Source organism: Anolis carolinensis, unplaced genomic scaffold (assembly GCF_035594765.1).
Source record: "Anolis carolinensis isolate JA03-04 unplaced genomic scaffold, rAnoCar3.1.pri scaffold_17, whole genome shotgun sequence".
NCBI lineage: Eukaryota > Metazoa > Chordata > Lepidosauria > Squamata > Dactyloidae > Anolis > Anolis carolinensis.
Genome location: NW_026943827.1, coordinates 1,797,639 through 1,818,308, shown reverse-complemented (window position 1 = coordinate 1,818,308; position 20,670 = coordinate 1,797,639). Strand labels below are relative to the sequence as shown.

General features: G+C 41.7%; 2 protein-coding genes across 3 annotated transcripts in view; one reads left to right on the top strand and one right to left on the bottom strand.

Annotated features, from left to right (window-relative positions):
- LOC134294568 (zinc finger protein 850-like) overlaps positions 1-20,670 on the bottom strand; it is a 256,756-nt gene that overhangs the window by 17,216 nt on the left and 218,870 nt on the right. The window lies entirely within an intron of this gene.
- On the top strand, positions 20-19,480 carry LOC134294586 (zinc finger protein 420-like). Its single transcript, XM_062966146.1, has 2 exons — positions 20-114; positions 15,388-19,480. The coding sequence occupies exon 2, from the start codon at positions 15,862-15,864 to the stop codon at positions 17,305-17,307; it is 1,446 nt and encodes a 481-aa protein (XP_062822216.1). The 5' UTR covers positions 20-114; positions 15,388-15,861; the 3' UTR covers positions 17,308-19,480.

The following is a 20,670-nucleotide window of genomic DNA, read 5'->3' as shown; positions in this document are numbered from 1 at the left end:
AGGAGGGGCGGGGCTTCTTCCTGGCTGGGCCTGCGCAGAGCCTCTCTCGCCGCCATTGTTTTCTGAGGCGCTTCCCCTGGAGCCGCGAAAAGAGAGAGAGAGAGAGAGCGAGAGGTTTGTGTTGATATTGATATTCTCTCTGGATTGTGTGTCTCTCTTTGGGAAGGGGAGGGGAGGGGAGGGGGCGGGGCCTGCCTCCCTCCCGGAAGAAACGAGGCCTCAATGGCCGCCGAGGCCTCCCCCCTCCCCCCTCCCTTCCCTTTGGACTTGTTTGTTTATGTGTTTATTGTTTACTGCATTTCTATCCCGCCCTTCTCACCCCGAAGGGGACTCACAGCGGCTTAGCAATGATATGATATCAATTTAATGATATAATCATATTATACTCTTGGATATACATGTAATATTAATAATAATATTGTGATGTAATACAATGTAATAATAATTATAATTCACTATTATCATTCTATATTTATATTACATGCAATATTACTAATACTATTGCAATATAGTCGTATGACATAATATATTGTATGTATATAGACTTGTAAACCGCCCTGAGTTTCCTTCGGGGTGAGAAGAGCGGGATAGAAATGTCGCTAATGAATAAATAAATATGTACATACAGTATACTATAATATTAGCATACCACAATATCAACATTATCTATCACTCTATTGTACTGTACTGCAATATTATTTGCAATATTACATGTAATAGGTAATGAACAATTATAATAGTGTAGTATTATTACATTGCAGTACATTATAATATTATACGTATATACTATAATATATTATTAGCATAGCACAATATCAGCATTATCTATTACTCTATTGTACTATACTGCAATATTATTTGGAATATTACATGCAATATATAAGATGTAATTGATATTATTATATTGTATTAAAGTATTAGAATTATATTGTATTACATTATATTATTATTTTATACTACAGTAGAGTCTCATCCAACATAAACAGGCCGACAGAACGTTGGATAAGCAAATATGTTGGATAATAAAGAGGGATTAAGCAAAAGCCTATTAAACATCAAATTAGGTTATGATTTTACACATTAAGAAACAAAACTTCATGTTATACAACAAATTTGACAGAAAAAGTAGTTCAATACGTAGTAATGTTATGTAGTAATTCCTGTATTTACGAATTTATCACAATGTATTGAAAACATTGACTACAAAAATGCCTTGGATAATCCAGAACGTTGGATAAGTGAGTGTTGGATAGGTGAGAATCTACTGTATTAGCATAGCACAATATCAGCATTATCTATTACTATATTTTACTATACTGCAATATTATTTGCAATGTTACATGTAATATGTAATATACAATAGTGTAATATTGTTACACTATTGTTACGCGTTGCTGTGGCGAAGTCTGGTGGTCTGGGAAATAAAGTATTGAGGAATTGGTGGTAGTTAAGGTCAAGGGTAAACATTTCCCCCTGACTCTGGGGGTTGGTGCTCATCTCCATTTCTAAGCCGAAGAGCCGGCGAGCAGTACCTATTGATGCACTCACATGTTTTTGAACTTCTGGGTTGGCAGAAGCTGGGGCTAACAGTGGGGGCTCTCTCCGCTCCTCCCAATTCAAACCTTTCGGTCCAGAAGTTCAGCAGCTCAGCGCTTTAACACGCTGCACCATCAGGGGCTATTATTTCCTAAAAGTTGTGAATATACAATATTTCTGATTGTTTTTTTTGTCTGTTGGAGGCAAGTATGAATGCTGCAGTTAGGAAAAATTATTAGGATGTAATGGCCTTGCTGGATTATATGAGGCCCCTTCTTCACAGCTGTATAAAATGCACACTGAAGTGGATTATATGGTAGTGTGGAGTCAAGATAATCCAGTGCAAAGCAGATAACATAAAATTATAAATGGGTTATATAGCTGTGTGGAAGGGCCTTGAGTCTACACTGCCATATAATCCAGTGCAAATTAGATAATCTGTGGAAGAGGCCTAAGTGAGGCCTAAGTCTGCCTGTCCCCTCGGCTGAGTCAGTTGCTAGGAGACCAAGTGGGCAGAGATTAGCCTTCTAACTGGCAGCAATTGGATAAAAATAATTATTCCTTTCCCTCTAATTAGGACTTTATTTTTCTTTTCTTTTTCTTGTATCAACCTAGAGGCGTGGATGATGGGTTGTGTTGTCAAATTTTGAGGTTGGGGGCCCTGTAGTTTTGTTGTTTTGTCGGTCGCCGTGATGCCAGACTAGCTGTGCCTGGCCACACGTTGCTGTGGTGTTGTCTGGTGGTGTTGGTGAGAAATTGTTGAGGTAGTGGTGGTATTGAATGTCTGTTGTATGGTTGTCTTTATGTTGAGTATGCACTTGGTTGTTTGTGTACTGTGAAAGTGGTGAGGATAGAGGTGGTCTATGTCCCTGTGTAGTATTGTATAGTATTTATACGTTGTGCATGTGTTGTGAATGCTTGTATTGTGTCCTGCTGCATAGTAGAAAGGGTTGGGCTGGATGGCCCTTAGGGGTCTCTCCAAATTCTTGTGCCTGTCCCCTGGGCTGAATAGGTTGCTAGGAGACCAAGTGGGTGGAACTTGGATAAAAACAATTATTCCTCTCCCTCTAATTAGGACTTTATTTTTCTTTTCTTTTTGTTGTATCAACCTAGAGGCGTGGATGATGGGTTGTGTTGTCAAATTTCGAGGTTGGGGGGCCTGTAGTTTTGTTGTTTTGTCCGCTGCCCTGATGCCATCACTCTTTTATATATATAGACTACATTATAATATACATATATACTATAATCTATTATTAACATAGCATAGTATCAGCATTATCCATCTATTACTATTTTGTACAAGGAGCCTTCGGTGGCCTAGTGGATTCGAATCCCAACCGGAGAGAGCGCGGATGAGCTCCCTCTATCAGCTCCAGCTCTATGCAGGGACATGAGAGAAGCTTCCCACAAGGATGGTAAAAATATCAAAACATCCGGGCAACGTCCCCTGGGCAATGCCCTTGTGGACGGACCTTGCGGACGGAATATAATACTAGCTGTGCCCGGCCACGCGTTGCTGTGGCGAAGTCTGGTGGTATGGGAAATAAAGTATTGAGGAATTGGTGGTAGTTAAGGTAAAGGGTAAAGGTTTTTCCCTGAGTCCAGTCGTGTCCGACTCTGGGGGTTGGTACTCATCTCCATTTCTAAGCTGAAGAGCCAGCGTTGTCCATAGACTCCTCCAAGGTTATGTGGGATGACTGCATGGAGCAGCGTTACCTTCCTGCCGGAGCAGTACCTATTGATGCACTCACATTTGCATGTTTTCGAACTTCTGGATTGGCAGAAGCTGGGGCTAACAGTGGGGGCTCTCTCTGCGCCCCCAATTCAAACTTTCGGTCCAGAAGTGAGACTCTACTGTATATTGATAATCTTATATTATCTGCTTAGAACTGGATTATATGAGGCCCCTTCTACATAGCTGTATAAAATGCACACTGAAGTGGATTATATGGCAGTGTGGAGTCAAGATAATCCAGTGCAAAGCAGATAATATAAGATTATAACTGGGTTATATAGCTGTGTGGGAGGGCCTTGAGTCTACACTGCCATATAATCCAGTGCAAATTAGATAATCTGTGGAAGAGACCTAAGTGAGGCCTAAATCTGCCTGTCCCCTAACTGAACCCTGGCTGTGCTTGGCTGAATTGGTTGCTAGGAGACGAAGTGGGCAGAGATTAGCCCTCTAAACTTGCAGCAATTGGATAAAAACCAATTATTGCTCTCCCTCTAATTAGGACTTTATTTTTCTTTCTTTTTTTTGTTGTTGTATCTTACTGGAGCCGTGGATGATGGGTTGTGTTGTCAAATTTCGAGGTTGGGCGGCCTGTAGTTTTGTTGTGTTGTGGGTTGCCCTGATGCCATCACTCTTTTATATATATAGATTTATTTACAAGCTTTGGGGCATGCATTTGCCCAAGGAAGAAATGCAAGCAAAGCCCTCCTAAAAACAACTTTGGCCTCTTTTCTCCTGCCCTTTCCCACCTCTTTTATTTATCCCCTTTCAAACTCTAAAAGTAGCCAGAAAAGGCTTTTTAAAACTTCCCTTCTTCTCCCAAAAAACCCACCCCATTTTTGTTTCCTTAGGAATAAAAAGAAATACACACCTTCTGTTGCTCTTGTTTCCCTCCTTCCCTCCCTATTGACTCAAACATTCTTGCAATAATAGTAATAATAATAATAAATCCTGCAAATTTGCAAGAGTCTCTCTTTTTCTTCCCCTTGCACCCATACAATCTTTTTCTTCTTCCTGGCTTGCAAGAGTCTCTCACTCACTCTTCTTTTGCTTTTGAAAACATTCTCTTCTTGTTTCTCTCTCTCTTAAAAAATAAGATCACTCCAGCCTGGGAGGAGAAGCGGAGAAGGGAGGTTTTGGAAAAGAAAACATACTGTAGTCTCCAGGCTCCACTGCCTGGCTTGACCTTGACCCGATTATAAGCCGGGGGAGGCTTTTTCAGCTCATAAATAAGGGCTGAAAAACTTGGCTTATCTTCGGTATATATACGGTAATATTTTGTCTTCCATCCTTGTATGATTCTTACCTTCCTTGTCTTTAATGGATGTTATTATTTTCTTCCCTTTCTAACATGTGCTGCTTTGGCTAATAATTTGGAGTTTCTGTATTACTGTATTCAAAGTATTCTCTATTTAAAAATATCAAATCTTTTTGAGTCCTTTCTAACTCATGTTTTGCTAGCTGTTTTCTCGTTGCTAATGCTTTTATATAGAATAATCAGCTGCACTTTCATCATACAGTCCAAATCGCCTTGCCGGCTCCTAGCACTTTACCCCACTCTGGTTCCACTATTCATGTTTGCACAAGCCAGCCCCTCCCACGTAATCCTAAACAGCCCCACTCCCCTGTCTAACTGATATGCTATGTGTTTTATCTTAAAGTTTTAAAATTGTTTGGTTCTTGCTATGTATTTATATTTTGTAACTCCTACTGTTTTTATGCATATGTCAACTGTTGATTTTAGGGCTTTGTCCCCACGTAAGCCGCCCCGAGTCCCCTTGGAGAGATGGAGGCCGGATATAAGAAATAAATTATTATTATTATTATTTGTAATCATCTTCCCTTTATAGCAGTAGCCAAGGCCTTGGCAGTTGAGCGATATCACCTTCATCTCATCCACCATTTCGCTTGCATTCTTTGTTGGTCCCTGTAAAGCATAACACCATATTGTGCCACACTCTGTCCCCCTAATGATGATGATGATGATGATGATGATGACCATTTTATTTTTGTATCCCGCCACCATCTCCCTGAAGGGACGCAGGACGGCTTACATGGGGACTAAACTCAATCAAAGTTCAAAATATAACACAATAAAAATACATATACCAACATCATAAAGAACATAATTAAATAGATAATTCATCCTAAAACCACCAGTATTTAGCTGAGTGTAATGGCCGTTTCCGAGCTGGGGCAAGGGAAAGGCCTTTGCAATACAGCTGCGAGGGGAGGGCTGAAGGCAGAGTGCGAGAGGCCGATGAGAAGTTAAGGCTGGAAGGGCCAGTCAGATGAACACAGTACAAACCCAGGACAGGGACAATAGTAAAGTGCAAGTCGAGAATGAAGTTCTGGCTAGAGGGATCCAGTCATTTAGTGAACGGAATTAATCAAAGGCACATTGGAACAGCCATGTTTTTAGGTCTTTATAAAAAGTGGGCAGGGTGTGCGCTAGACCCAGGAATGTGTGGGCTGGGCAGGAGAGGGTTCAAAGGCCTTTCCGCACGGAAACCCCTTTTTTCTTCCTTCCTCCCTTCCCCTTCCCCTTCCTTCCTTCCTTCCTTCCTTCTCAGGCTGCCAGGTTCCTCCTCTCTCTCCTCTGCCTCCTCCTCCTCCTCCTCTTCGGTCGGGTGTCGAGGGCCAGGAGCTTCCTTGAGGAAACAAGGCTGCAGTGGAGGGAGGGCAAGCTCATGCTTTTCTGCCGTGGATGCGCTGAGGAAGAAGTGCCCGGCTCCTCCTCCTTGTCAATCTCAGCGCATCCGCCGGTGGTGAAGCATGAGGACCTCTTTTTTTTTGTAATTAATTTTTATTGGTTTATAAGTGTAGATACAGCGAAAGCAAGGAAAACAAAATTGGTGGGGATATTGCAAAGAGGTGGTGGTGGGGGGGAAGTAGGTGAAGAGACATAAGGAGAAAAACAAGATAAAGGGAGATAGAGAAAAAAAAACACATAAAAATATATAGAAAAAAGAAAAGAATAATAATAATAATAATAATAATAATAATAATAATAATAATAATAATAATAAAAACTTCCCATTGTCCTCTTGAGGGTTTTTAGTTGGTTTTTAGTTCGTTTTTCTGTTCCAGTTGACTCTCTAGAAGTTTTCATCTTCATGCGTCAGATAAATTTATTGTAAATGTGTTTCCATTTTCTTGAATATAATCTCTGAAGCCTGTCCAGTCCGTCTTCTTTTTTCCGTCACTTAATTTCTGTGTTAAAATGTCCATTTGTATTAAGTCCAGCAATTTTATAATCCAATCATCTGTAGTGGGTATATTTTTTTGTTTCCAAACTTTAGCTAGGACTAGTCTTGCAGCAGTGCTCATTAGGAAAAACATTTTATCTTCATTTTCCTTCAATTTTTGACTTGTCATTCCTAATAAATACATTTCCGGCTTTAATGGGAACTTGACTTGAAGTATTTTTTGTGTTATCTGATGTATTTTTTCCCAATATCTATTAATATTCTTAAACTTCCACCATTGGTGATAAAACGTTCCTATTTCTTTATCACATTTCCAGCATTTATTGGATATCCGTCTATTAAATTTGGCTATTTTGGCTGGAGTGTAATACCACCTGAATTGCATTTTATACCAATTCTCTTGTATCTCAATTGCTACAGTATATTTTAATTTTTTATTGCATATTTCTTCCTACTGATTTAAGTTTATATTGTGCCCTAGATCTTTAGCCCATTTAACTTGACAGTCTTTAATCTGCTCTTCTTCTGTTGTCCATTGCAATAGTATTTGGTATAATGTCTTAATAATTTTTTATCCTTTTGCATAATTAGTTCCCAAGTTCCTATGTATTGGCTGAAACCTAATTTGGCGTCTTCTTTATAACGTTGCAATATTTGATAGTATTGAAACCATGTTATCTTTGGATATTCTTGTTTAATTTCTTCATGTGTCTTTATTGCTAATTCATCATTGTCTTTTCTTTTTAATATTTGTTGGTATGTAAGCAATTTTCAGAGCCCAATTCTCTTTTATGTTTCGCTTCTGTGGGGGATATCCAGAGTGGGGTTTTACTATACAGTCTCAATTGATACTTTTCCCAAATCTTGATTAGTGCTGCCCTGATGAAGTGATTTCCAAAGTTTTTCTCTGTCTTTCTTTTGTTATACCACACATAATCATGCCATCCCGAACGGAGATCATGTCCTTCTAATGATAACAATTTGGTGTTTTTTAGCGTAGTCCATTCCTTTACCCACACCAGATTGCAGGCTTCGTAGTATGATTTGAGGTCCGGGAGACCCAGTCCTCCTCTCTTCTTGTCGTCTGTTAATATTTTTAACTTTATTCTGGGTTTTTTGTTTTTCCATATAAATTTTGTTATATCGGTATTCCATTTTTTGAAGAGGTAATTGTTCCTTATTATAGGTAGTGTTTGAAAAAGGAAGAGTAATTTGGGAAGGATGGACATTTTTGTTATTGCTATGCGGCCTAATAGTGATATATTTTGGTATTTCCATTTTTCCATATCTTTCTTGATTTTACTCCACTGTTGCTCATAATTATTTTTTAATAATTTTGGATTACTTGATGTCACTGTCACTCCTAAATATTTTACTTTATTTTCTATTTTTAACCCTGATATTTGCTGTATGTGTTCCTTCCCCTTTCCATCTATATTTTAGTTAATATCTTAGTTTTTTGTTTGTTCATTGTGAAACCTGCTAATTTTCCAAATTCCTCTATAGTATCTAGCCAACAGTTAATATTTTTCTTTGGGTTTTCAATAATATAGACTACATCATCTGCATAGGTTCTCATTTTGTAATTTTGACTCCTGATTCTTAACCCTTCCAAATTTTTGTCTTCATTTACTTTCCTCACTAATGTTTCCATGATTAGAATGAATAGAAGTGGCAATAAAGGGCATCCTTGCCGTGTGCCTCTATTGATCTGAATACTTTTCCTGTTTTCTTGACCGTTAATTATTAGTGTTGCTACTTGCTTCGAATATATAGCTTCAACCGCATTTTTAAATTTAAATCCAATGTCCAATTCTTTCAGCAATAATTTTAAGTAGTCCCAATTGACCTTGTCGAAAGCTTTCTCTGCGTCAATGAATAATAATGCCATCTGTTTTTCGTTGTGCTTTTCATAATATTCGATTGTGTCAATTAGAATTCTAATATTGTCTTTTATTTGTCTGTTGGGCAGAAAACCTACTTGCTCTTCCGAAATCCACTTTCTCATAAAGTTTTTTAATCTCTCTGCCATAATTGTCGTAAAGATTTTGTAATCGTGGTTTAATAAGGAAATGGGTCGATAATTTTTGATTTCTGTCGGTTCAGTATTCTCTTTATGTATTAGGGATATATTGGCTTTTTGCCAGGATATGGGGATTTCTTTGTTGTCTAGAATGTTGTTGAGTATATCTTTCAACAATGGGCCTAGTTCTTCTTTGAAAATCTTATAGAAAATGGCAGTGAATCCATCTGGCCCTGGTGCTTTATTATTTTTGAGTTTACGGATTGCTATATCAATTTCGCCAGTTATAGAAGTTTATAAATTGATCGGCGATTTTGTTTTCCTCCAAGTACGTAATTCCATCTTTCTGTATTTTGATGATGTGTTGTCTTTGTTTTTTGTCCTTTATTTTTTTAACCAGCCATTTCCCAATCTTATTCGCGTTCTGAAAATGGTTTTGCTTAATATACTTCAGCTGTTTCTCTATTTTGTCTGTTTGTAATATTTGTAGCTGTTTTTTAAGCATTTCTAGTTCCATAACTACTTTCTTATTTGTTGGTTCTTTTTTAAGTAGCTCCTCTTTTATATTGATATTTTCTATGAATTCCTTTATTTCTTTGTTTCTGTTTTTGTTCTTAATTGAATTTTGTTGGATAAGATATCCTCTCATTACAGCTTTCAATGCCTCCCATTGGGTATTTTTAGAGGTCTCGTTACCTTTATTTAAATCTAAATATTCCTTTAGTAACTTTCTATTTAATTCTATATCTTTCTCCTTTTTCAGTAGGTTCTCATTTAATCTCCATCTATAGGAGCTGTTTCTTCCTTTTATTGTAAGTTCTAGGGCACAATGGTCTGATAGAATTCTGGGTAGTATTTTAATTTTCTTTGTCCTGACTGCTAACGCATTTGTCAACCAAGCCATATCTATACGAGACCAAGACTCATGTCTTCCAGAATAGAAGGTATAATCTTTCTGTTTTTCATTTTGATGTCTCCAGATGTCAATTAGATTTAGATTCTTCATATGTTGTAAGAATTAGAATCATAGAATAGTAGAGTTGGAAGAGACCACATGGGCCATCCAGTCCAACCCCCTGCTAAGAAGCAGGAAATCACATTCAAAGCACCCCCGACAGATGGCCATCCAGCCTCTGCTTAAAAGCCTCCAAAGAAGGAGCCTCCACCACGGCCCCGGGGAGAGAGTTCCACTGTCGAACAGCTCTCACAGTGAGGAAGTTCTTCCTGATGTTCAAGTGGAATCTCCTTTCCTGTAGTTTGAAGCCATTGTTCCGTGTCCTAGTCTGCAGGGCAGCAGAAAACAAGCTTGCTCCCTCCTCCCTTTGACTTCCCTTCACGTATTTGTACATGGCTATCATGTCTCCTCTCAGCCTTCTCTTTTGCAGGCTAAACATGCCCAGCTCTTTAAGCCTCTCCTCATAGGGCTTGTTCTCCAGACCCTTAATCATTTTAGTCGCCCTCCTCTGGACGCTTTCCAGCTTGTCAACATCTCCCTTCAACTGCGGTGCCCAGAATTGGACACAGTATTCCAGGTGTGGTCTGACCAAGGCAGAATAGAGGGGGAGCATAACTTCCCTGGATCTAGACAGTATTCCCCTATTGATGCAGGCCAGAATCCCATTGGCTTTTTTAGCAGCCGCATCACATTGTTGGCTCATGTTTAACTTGTTGTCCACAAGGACTCCAAGGTCTTTTTCGCACACACTGCTGTCAAGCCAGGCGTCCCCCATTCTGTATCTTTGATTTCCATTTTTTCTGCCGAAGTGAAGTATCTTGCATTTGTCCCTGTTGAACTTCATTTTGTTAGTTTCGGCCCATCTCTCTAGTCTGTCAAGATCGTTTTGAATTCTGCTCCTGTCTTCTGGAGTGTTAGCTATCCCTCCCAGTTTTGTGTCGTCTGCAAACTTGATGATCATGCCTTCTAACCCTTCGTCTAAGTCGTTAATAAAGATGTTGAACAGAACCGGGCCCAGGACGGAGCCCTGCGGCACTCCACTTGTCACTTCTTTCCATGATGAAGATGACGCATTGGTGAGCACCCTTTGGGTTCGTTCGCTTAGCCAATTACAGATCCACCTAACCGTAGTTTTGTCTAGCCCACATTTTACTAGTTTGTTTGCCAGAAGGTCGTGGGGGACTTTGTCGAAGGCCTTACTGAAATCCAGGTAGGCTACATCCACAGCATTCCCTGTATCGACCCAACTCGTAACTCTATCGAAAAAAGAGATCAGATTAGTCTGGCATGACTTGTTTTTGGTAAATCCGTGTTGACTATTAGCAATGACCGCATTTGTTTCTAAGTGTTCGCAGACCACTTCCTTAATGATCTTTTCCAGAATTTTGCCTGGTATTGATGTGAGGCTGACCGGACGGTAATTGTTTGGGTCGTTCTTTTTTCCCTTCTTGAAGATAGGGACCACATTCGCCCTCCTCCAATCTGCTGGGACTTCTCCTGTTCTCCAAGAACTCTCGAAGATAATTGCCAGTGGTTCTGAAATAACTTCCGCTAGTTCCTTCAGTACTCTTGGATGTAGCTGGTCTGGCCCTGGGGACTTGAATTCGTTTAGAGTGGCCAGGTGTTCCTGGACAACTTGTTTCCCTATTTGGGGTTGGATTTCCCCCAATCCTTCGTCCATTCCATGTTGCTGAGGTTGAAGATGGCTTTCTTTTTGTGAGAAGACCGAGGCAAAGAAGGCATTAAGTAGTTCTGCCTTTTCCCTGTCCCCTGTCGCCATCACCCCATCTTCTCCTTGCAATGGCCCTATCGCCTCCTTTTTCTTCCTTTTTCTACCAATTGTTTAGGTAGTTGACCGGAGTTGGTTTTCCCCTTATTTTGCTTGCCATTACTACTTGATTTGTCATTGGTCGCATCAGCTACACCATTAAAATCTCCTAAAATTATTAACTCGTCGAATTCTTGTTGTACTATATTATTATTCAGATCTTTTATAAATTTCAACTTTGGACCATTTGGACAATAAATATTGCAAACCAGTATTTTTTGATTTTTTATTTCTATAACAACCCCTATATACCTCCCTTCATTGTCCTTAAATACTTGATTTGCGTGAATCCACTCCTTTATATATAGTACCACTCCCCGTTTTTTTTCATTCGCAGTTGCATAAAAAGCCTTCCCTAATCTTTCTTGTATCAGATGTTTTGTGTGTTTATTGTTCACGTGCGTCTCCTGTAAAGCTGTTATGTCGTAGTTTTTTTGTATCAGGTGATTAAAGACTCTTCTCCTCTTATTTGGGGAATTGATCCCGTTAATGTTGTTTGAGAAGATCTTTAGGTCTCTATTCATGTGAGTTGTCTTGCATCTCCCATTGAAGCACCTCTTGTGACGTCAGTAATTGATAGTTCTCTGGTGAAAATTGTCTCAGTTTCTTGAGTTCTCTTTCTCTCTCGTCGTTTCGTTCATCGTCCGGGCCATCTTCATCTTCATCTGTTTCATCAGGTTTCCTTCCTTGATTGTCCCTTTGTTTCCCTTTTTCTTGTATGTTGTAATCTTTCGGTGTATATAATTGTGCCTTCTCTTTCATATGCGTCTCATAAAAGGCTCTAGCCTTTTCTTCTGTATTAAGCCAGTATCTTATGTCATTAAATGTCACTGTGATCCCCTCTGTTTTTTCCCATCTGAATTTAATCCTTCGTTTAGACAGTTCTTCCGTCAAAAAGGCATATTTTCTACGTCTAGCCAAACTTTGTTGCGACACCTCTTTCATTATGATCACCCTTTTGTCTTTGTATAATATCGATCTCTTGGCATTTTCTTTTAAAATTTCGTCTCTTATACGTTTTCTGCTGAAAGTAATTATTGCATCTCTTGTAGTTTTGTTTCTTTTGGAGTATCCTGTTGTGATCCGATATACTCTATCCAGGTCTTGGTCTATTTCGTTTGCGCTGGTGTTCATCAGTTCAGCTAACAATTCTATTATTATTTTTTTCAGATCTTCTTTTGCCATTTCTTCAAGGTGTCTAATTCTTAGTTGTTACTCTAATTCTCTATTTTCCATCATTTCTGCTTGTAGTTGAGATTTCTGATTCAAATTCTCCAGTTTCTCCACCTTGTACTCTAACTTACTTTGCGATTTAATCATATTTTGATTATCTCTCTTCACCTTCTCCAAGTCTTCCTTCAATGTTTTCATTTCTTCTTTTAACTCTTGTTTGAAACTTTGAATTTCTTCGTGTAAAGCTTGGAACTGGGTGTCCTGTCTTAATGCAATTTTTTGCATTTCCAGTAATATTTCTTTGAACCCTATCTCCTCCGGAAGTGAGTCTCTCTTGGCTTGTAGTCTTGGGCCTTGTACGGCCTTTCCCTTAGTATTGTACATTATTGTTTAGTAGTTGTCTTTGGTGATCTTTTATCGGGAATTTTGTCAACCCCTTATCAGTCTTTTGTTCACCTATCCGTTGGTGGAAGCTAGACGGGGGGGGGGGGGGGGGGGGGGGGGGGGGGGGGGGGGGCGGGGGGGGGGGGGGTTAGTAGCGTCAGTCAAAGAATTCGATTTTATTATTATGGATTGGCCCCACCAAAAGGAAACCAAACCTTGGAAATTAAGTCAGGTCGGTCCTTTGGATGAATTTGATTTATTTTTATTACTTTAATTAATTTAGTTGTTACTATAGTTGCTGTTGGTATTTAGCAGTTTGTGCTTTGTAATTTGATAAAACAGATTGATTAATCTTTAATTGATTTGTGTTGTGTTGATTCAATTTAGAATTCTAGCTTTTTGATTTAGTTGTGATTTAGTGATTAGTTCATTGCTGTGGTTATTTGATATTTATTTTCTTTATCTTCTTTATTTTCCTTATATCCTTCACTGTGCTTCCCCTATGCTAACTGTTTATTCCAAACTTCGCTTTTTGTCTTTATTTCTCTCCTTCCCCCCCCCCCCTTGTATAGCTCTGTCTTCCTTCTGTAAGTCTGCCTATCACTTTAGCGTTCTTACGTCGCTCAGCCTCCTCTCTCTCTCTCTCTCTTCTACTCCCCTCTCCTCCTTCTGTTCTCTGGCTCCACCTCCTGCTGAACCTCTTTGTTGCTTCTCCACTCGTCCCTCCTCCCTTCCTGAGTTCTCTTTCCCGTCCTCCTCTCCTTCCAGCTTCTTCCGTCTTTGTGGCTTCCTGTCTCTCTGGCCTCCGCTCTCGCTAGCACAGTTGTTTATAAAGACAAGTCTTGTAGACTCAACAAGAAATCCTCAAGGTCGCAGTAATGGCGACTCTGTCTTCTCACACAGACCAGTTGTCGGCTTTGTGTGTTGGACGGCTCTCCTGCTCTCCCTTCCCTTTCCACACTTCTCGCCTCCTCCTCTTCCCCCTCACCTCCGTCCGTTGCTCTTTCTCACCTGTCGTTTGATGCTTTTTTCCCCCCGTCTTTTGATCTGGCGCACGCCCGTTCCTCTCTTATCCGGGTAGAAGTTAACTGGCTTCCTCCCCTCAGAGGTAAATGTATTCTTTTTTTGTCGTTTCGTTCTGTTTAGCAGTTCTCGTAATGTTGGTGGCTGGTGGCAGATGGAACTTTAGGGAGACTTTCGTCCCCTGTGCCTTTCGGTTTGAGCTGCCCCTCTTTGCACGCCGCTGCCGGGCGTTTTGGGGACGTCTCCTTGAGGGAGGCGCCCCTCCTGATGCCGTCGGCCGGTCGCGCTGTGAGGGTAGAGCCCCCTGGGCCTCGATCCACCGCAAGGGAGGGGGGTCACCACCACCCCTAGCTCCAAACCAGGCTGTCCCCTTGGAGCTCCAAGGAGACACGTTGTCCACCACGTTGCCACCAACCGGAAGTCAAGCATGAGGACCTCTTCGCCCTCACTCAAGTGCAGCCTTGTTCCCTCAGGGAGGCACCTGCTTTCGTTCAGTCACAAGGACAAGGACTGCAAACGGTGACAGCTGCCTCTCAGCAACACCCGCCTCCCTCCTTCCCTCCCTCACCCGAGTATAAGCCAGGGGGGGCTTTTTCAGCATTAAAAACATGCTGAAAAGCCGGCTTATACTTGAGTAATTGTTTGTAGTTCCATCGCTACCATTAGAAACCTTCCTTCTATATCTGTCTTAACCATGTGAGGGTGCCAGAGTTTGGGGAGATAGAATACCAGGCCCTTTCTTTTGGAAGTTCCCACGGAAGCCCATTCTTCTCCCAGTCGTTTTTGTTTTCAGCCTTACAGAATCAAGGGATAACCTTTCAGGCCCTTGACGGTTCTTCCCAAAGGCATCCAAGGAAGACCTTTTCTCTCCATGGCCTCCAGTTTTCTTTGGATTTCCCCTGGATGGAGGAAAAAGAAGGAAAGGGGGAAGTGGGCAAAGGTGAAGGGAGTCGGCAGGAAGGAGGCTTTGTGGCTGGAGCTGTGCCTGTCTTTGCATCTCATCATGGGCTCTACAGAGGGAATGCATGAATGCCTGAATGGAACTTAGTTCAGCATGGACTCAATTTGTGAACGTGGTTGTGAATTAGCCAGTTGGGAAGGCAGGTCCTTCTTAGTTTGGAAGATTCATTTGGGAAATGTGGCCGGAGTGACCCTTTGAGATGCCGAGGAAGCAGAGTGGGGAGTCCCTGTGGCAGGGGAGATAAGGACACAATCGATAAAGAAATCCTTGTTTCTTTCAGCATTTAGCACAATCCTGGTAATTCACGGAAACCCATGATCCAGAATATGTTACACCCTTGAATGCTGGGAGGAGTTCTGCCAGCCAGCCTGCCTTGTGTTCCTTTAACCACGTTTGGGTTTGACCCAATGAAATGGGTGTGGCCCTCCAATATGGGAAAAGGGTCCAGTTCCCTCCTTCAGTGATTCCTTCCTTCCATCTTTCCTTTCTTCTTTCCTTTTTCACTTTGTTTACCTTGAGCCAGAGCTTCATGTCTAACCTTTTGCGTCTTCTTTCTTGACCAGGACATGAGAGTTCTCTGGAGCCACCCCTGCCGTGATGGGAAACGAACCAGCTTCTAGTCGATATTAAGGCATTTGGAAACCAAAGTGCAGTAAGGAAACCAGTCCTCTAGGAAAAAGGATTCCTCTCAAGGGGCTGATCTTGCTGAATTCCTACATTCACTTTGGATTATAGAGTAGAACCATAGAGTCGGAAGAGACTGCATGAGGCACCCAGTCCAGGCCTCTGCCGTGCAGGAAAAGCGCAAAGTACCCCTGACAGATGAGCATCTAGCCTCTGTTTAAAGGAGGAGCCTCCACTGCATTTTGAGGCAGAGAGTTCCACCGCTGAACAGCTCTTACAGTCAGGAAGTTCTTCTTAATGTTCAGATGGAATCTACTTTCCTGTAATTTGAACCCACTGCTGTGAGTAATCAGAAAGGGAAAAACAAGAATCAAGCATCAATATTGGAATTAAATGTACATAACACTGCTGACATGGAGAAGAAAGCATATAAATGTATTGAATGTGGAAAGAGCTTTAGTTATAGTTCAACTCTACAAACACATCAAAGGACTCACACTGGGGAGAAACCCTTCACATGCCTGGAGTGTGGCCAGAGCTTCACTCATAGTTCATATCTACGTAAACATCACAGGATTCACATTGGGGAAAAACCCTATAAATGCCTTGAGTGTGGACAGAGTTTTACTCGGAAGGGAAGCTTACAAACACATCAAAGAACTCACACTGGTGAGAAACCCTACAAATGCCTGGAGTGTGGACAGAGCTTCACTTGTAGTTCAGGCCTACATTCACATCAAAGGACTCACACTGGGGAGAAACCCTATAAATGCCTGGAGTGTGAACAGAGCTTCACTCAGAGTTCAGCTCTACGTAGACATCAAAGGACTCACACTGGGGAGAAACCCTATAAATGCCTGGAGTGTGAACAGAGCTTCACTCAGAGTTCAGCTCTACGTACACATCAATGGACTCACACTGGGGAGAAACCCTTTAAATGCCTGGAGTGTGAACAGAGCTTCACTCGGAGTTCAGATCTACATTCACATCAAAGGACTCACACTGGGGAGAAACCCTTTAAATGCCTGGAGTGTGGACAGAGCTTCTCTCAGAGTTCAGGCCTACGTTCACATCAAAGGACTCACACTGGGGAGAAACCCTATAAATGCCTAGAGTGTGAACAGAGCTTCACTCATAGTTCAGGCCTACGTAGACATCAAAGGACTCACACTGGGGAGAAACCCTTTAAATGCCTGGAGTGTGGACAGAGCTTCACTCAGAGTTCAGATCTACATTCACATCAAAGGACTCACACTGGGGAGAAACCCTTTAAATGCCTGGAGTGTGAACAGAGCTTCACTCGGAGTTCAGGCCTACGTTCACATCAAAGGACTCACACTGGGGAGAAACCCTATAAATGCCTGGAGTGTGAACAGAGCTTCACTGATTGTTCAGGCTTACGTAGACATCAAAGGATTCACACTGGGGAGAAACCCTATACATGCCTGGAGTGTGGACAGAGCTTCACTCTTAGTTCAGGCCTACGTTCACATCAAAGGATTCACACTGGGGAGAAACCCTATAACTGCCTGGAGTGTGGACAGAGCTTCACTCGTAGTTCAGGCCTACGTTCCCATCAAAGGACTCACACTGGGGAGAAACAATATAAATGCTTGGAGTGTGGACAGAGCTTCACTCATAGTTCAGCTCTATGTAGACATCAAAGGACTCACACTGGGGAGAAACCCTATAAATGCCTGGAGTGTGGACAGAGCTTTGCTCAGAGTGGAACTTTACGTTCACATCAAAGGACTCACACTGGGGAGAAACCCTATACATGCCTTGAGTGTGGACAGAGCTTCACTCATAGTTCAAATCTACACTCACATCGAAGGACTCACACTGGGGAGAAACCATAGAAATGCATGGAGTGTGGACAGAGCTTTTCACGGAATAAGGTAATACAGTAGAGTCTCACTAATCCAAGATAAACGGGCCGGCAGAAGCTTGGATAAGCGAATATCTTGGATAATAAGGAGGGATTAAGGAAAAGCCCATTAAACATCAAATTAGGTTAGGATTTTACAAATTAAGCACCAAAACATTATGTTATACAACAAGTTTGACAGAAAAAGTAGTTCAGTACATAGTAATGTTATGTTGTAATTACTGTATTTACGAATTTAGCACCAAAATATCACGATATATTGAAAACATTGACAACAAAAGTGGCTTGGATTATCCAGAGGCTTGGATAAGGGAGGCTTGGATAAGTGAGACTCTACTGTACATCATAGAATCATAAGAATTTGCTCAGAGTGGAACTTTACGTTCCATCAAAGGATTCACACTGGGGAGAAACCGTAGAAATGCATGGAGTGTGGACAGAGCTTTTCTTGGAATAAGGTTATACATAGACATCATAGAATTCAACCTGGAGAGAATGGTGTTAATTGACACAATTGACACATTCTAACATGTACAAAAGCAACTCTTGCACATTTTGGAAATTCAAGCTCAAAGTTGGAACATTTCATCACATGTGGTGTATTGTAGGAAGATTGAACTAAAATATGTTCCATTCTGGAAGTAAACAAGGTTACGTGAAACTAGAGTTTTATATGCTGAGAATGTTGGATGATCAATTAGAATGAAAGCACGGGTAGTTACTGCGAGATACTAAAGTAAGAATTGACAGGGATGGAAGGAATGTTTTATTCCAAAGCAAAAACAATGGCTTATGAAGACCTGCAAATTAGCCACAACGAACAAACTGACAATAACATGGGCAAATGTCAGTTGTAATAGGTATTAATTGGAAGTGTGTTATCACAAATAGAAGTGTTGTTATATTATATTATCGAAAGGGAGTAGAATAATGAGAGATAAAAATTAACAGATAGAATGAGGCTTTTAGGCACGTATCCCTGTCTGTCTGTTAGTTCAGTTGTGTGTCTATGTAGGTCACTGTTTTGCTAGTGTGTTAGTTTCTGATTTAGTTTTGTATTTCATGTAGTAGTTAGTTTCATGTTCAGTTGAAGCATTATAAATTATTTCTGCCTTCCTTGTATTGTTTTTTTTAATTTTTTAATTTTCAAAAAATAGGGTGATTTATAAGGGTCAAAACGGCTGAAACTGGAGAGGTGGGTAGAAATGACTGACTTATCGATTTTCTGTATTTGAAAACAAATTGTAATGCTTAGAACCGCTATTGTGAATTGTGATGCATGTTAACTATATAACTATATACAATTGATTATAGACATATAATTGACATTGAATCAGACATGTATACAATAAATTAGTCTTGATGTATCAAGGATGTGTGTGTGTGTGTGTGTGTGTGTGTAAGGAACTGGAGTGTTTGTGTGGGTGCTTGTGAAGAACAGAAGAAACAGGCCTCAAAAGAAAATGGAGTCCACGCAAAGTCTGACATGGGATGGACTTGGCGGGTGAAGCAAGGAATCAGCAAGGCGTCTCTCACCTGGCAAGACGGAACGAGGGTCCAGGAAGGCCTATCCGAATAACCACGGGCAATGAAGTGTGCAGCTGGCACCCCATACGTCATGCAGCCTGAGACTGAGCATGTTTTGAAACCAGGCCGTAAGAACAGAAGGAACCGAAAGAAGGACGAAACTTTAGGCCAGGGGTCCTCAAACTTTTGAAGTGGGGGGCCGGTTGACGGTCCTTCAGACTATTGGGGGGGCTGGACTATGGTGAAATAGTCCAAAATTAGGATTGTTGTTGTTGTGTGCCTTCAAGTCATTTCAGACTTAGGACAACCCCAAGTCTAAAGTTCAGGACAGGGGCCAGGTCAATGACCTTGGGGGCCGCATCTGACCCACGGGCCTTCGTTTGGGGACCCCTGCTTTAGACTATCAAATGCAGGGGCCTCAAAGATCCAGCACGCTTTCCGGAACCGCCGAGACCACGTCTGTCAGGAGAACGTGATCACCTCTTCCGAGCAGGGCCTGTGCGTGAGAATATGGATGTATGGGTCTGCGTGTGGGTGAGAGCTCTCTCGGGATGTGATTTTGATAGGATTGTGATGTGATTATCAATAAATGTTACAATGAAAGTGTTAAAACCAAATTTGGTCTCTGAGCCTCATTGATCCATCACGATTCCCTAAACACTCTGCATCCATCAAAAGAACAGGAACCCTTTTGGTTCATAACGGACCAAGAGGTGTCATCCATAAATAAGATAAGATACAATAGAATAAGTAATACTTACCCAATGCTCCCATGAAAACATGCCCACAGATGGCACCAAATTCCAAAGCTCTGGATGAGCTCACCCAGCGGTTTCATGTCCGTGTTCAATAGCATGGGGGAAGGAATCGAGCCTTGCGGCACCCCACAAGCCAAAGGCCAAAGGTCCGAGCAGGTGTCCCCCAGCACCCCCATCGGGCGCCTCTCAGAGTCCCCTTTGTCCCTACAAAGCAAAGCCAAAGGGGTCATCAGCCCCCAAAAAGCCATGTCATTGAGAGTGAACCCTACAAAACCCCACAACGCAATGGCTGTGGGGCCGAGAAGGTGTCCCCCAAAAATACCTCCAGGAAGGACCAGACCCACTGCTAGACAGTGCCCCCAAGTCCCATTCCCACCAGGCATCCCAGAAGGAGACAGTGGTCTACAGTATTGAAGGCCAAGAGCTCGAACACTGTTTCCATCCTAAATATCTTGGTGTCACCTTAGACTGAACACTAACATATAGGAAACACGGCATGAACACCAAGCACAAAGTAGCTGCACGCAACAACATCCTGCGGAAACTGACTGGCAGCGCATGGGGTGCAGACCCACAAGTAATAAGAACATCAGCCCTGGCCTTGTCTTTCTCAACTGCTGAGTAGGTTGTCCTGTCTGGCACAAGTCTGCCCATGCGAAGCAGGTGGACATAGCACTGAACGAAACATGCAGAATCATCACAGGAGGCCTTAAACCTACACCTGATGATAAATTCTACAAGTTCGCTGGCATTGCCCCTCCTGACATGCAATGGAAAGTTGTTGCTAACGGTGAGAGAAATCAGGTTGAACATTGTGAAAGCCACCCACTGCATGTCTATCAGCCTCCTCCCACCAGACTCAAATCAAGGAAGGGCTTCATGAGAACCACCACTCCCTCCTCTTGATGTTCCTCCAGCAACAGCAAGGGTGTCCCTCTGGGCAGCTAAACCAGGCAATTCCAACTGGATGGCCCCCCACGAGGGTCTTCCTTCCTCCAGGGCCAAACCAAGAATGGGCCACTTGGAAGTCCCTGAACAGACTCAGAAGC

Excerpts from the sequence above, each read along its gene's own strand:
- LOC134294586 (XM_062966146.1), top strand. The coding sequence starts at position 15,862 with ATGGAGAAGAAAGCATATAAATGTATTGAATGTGGAAAGAGCTTTAGT.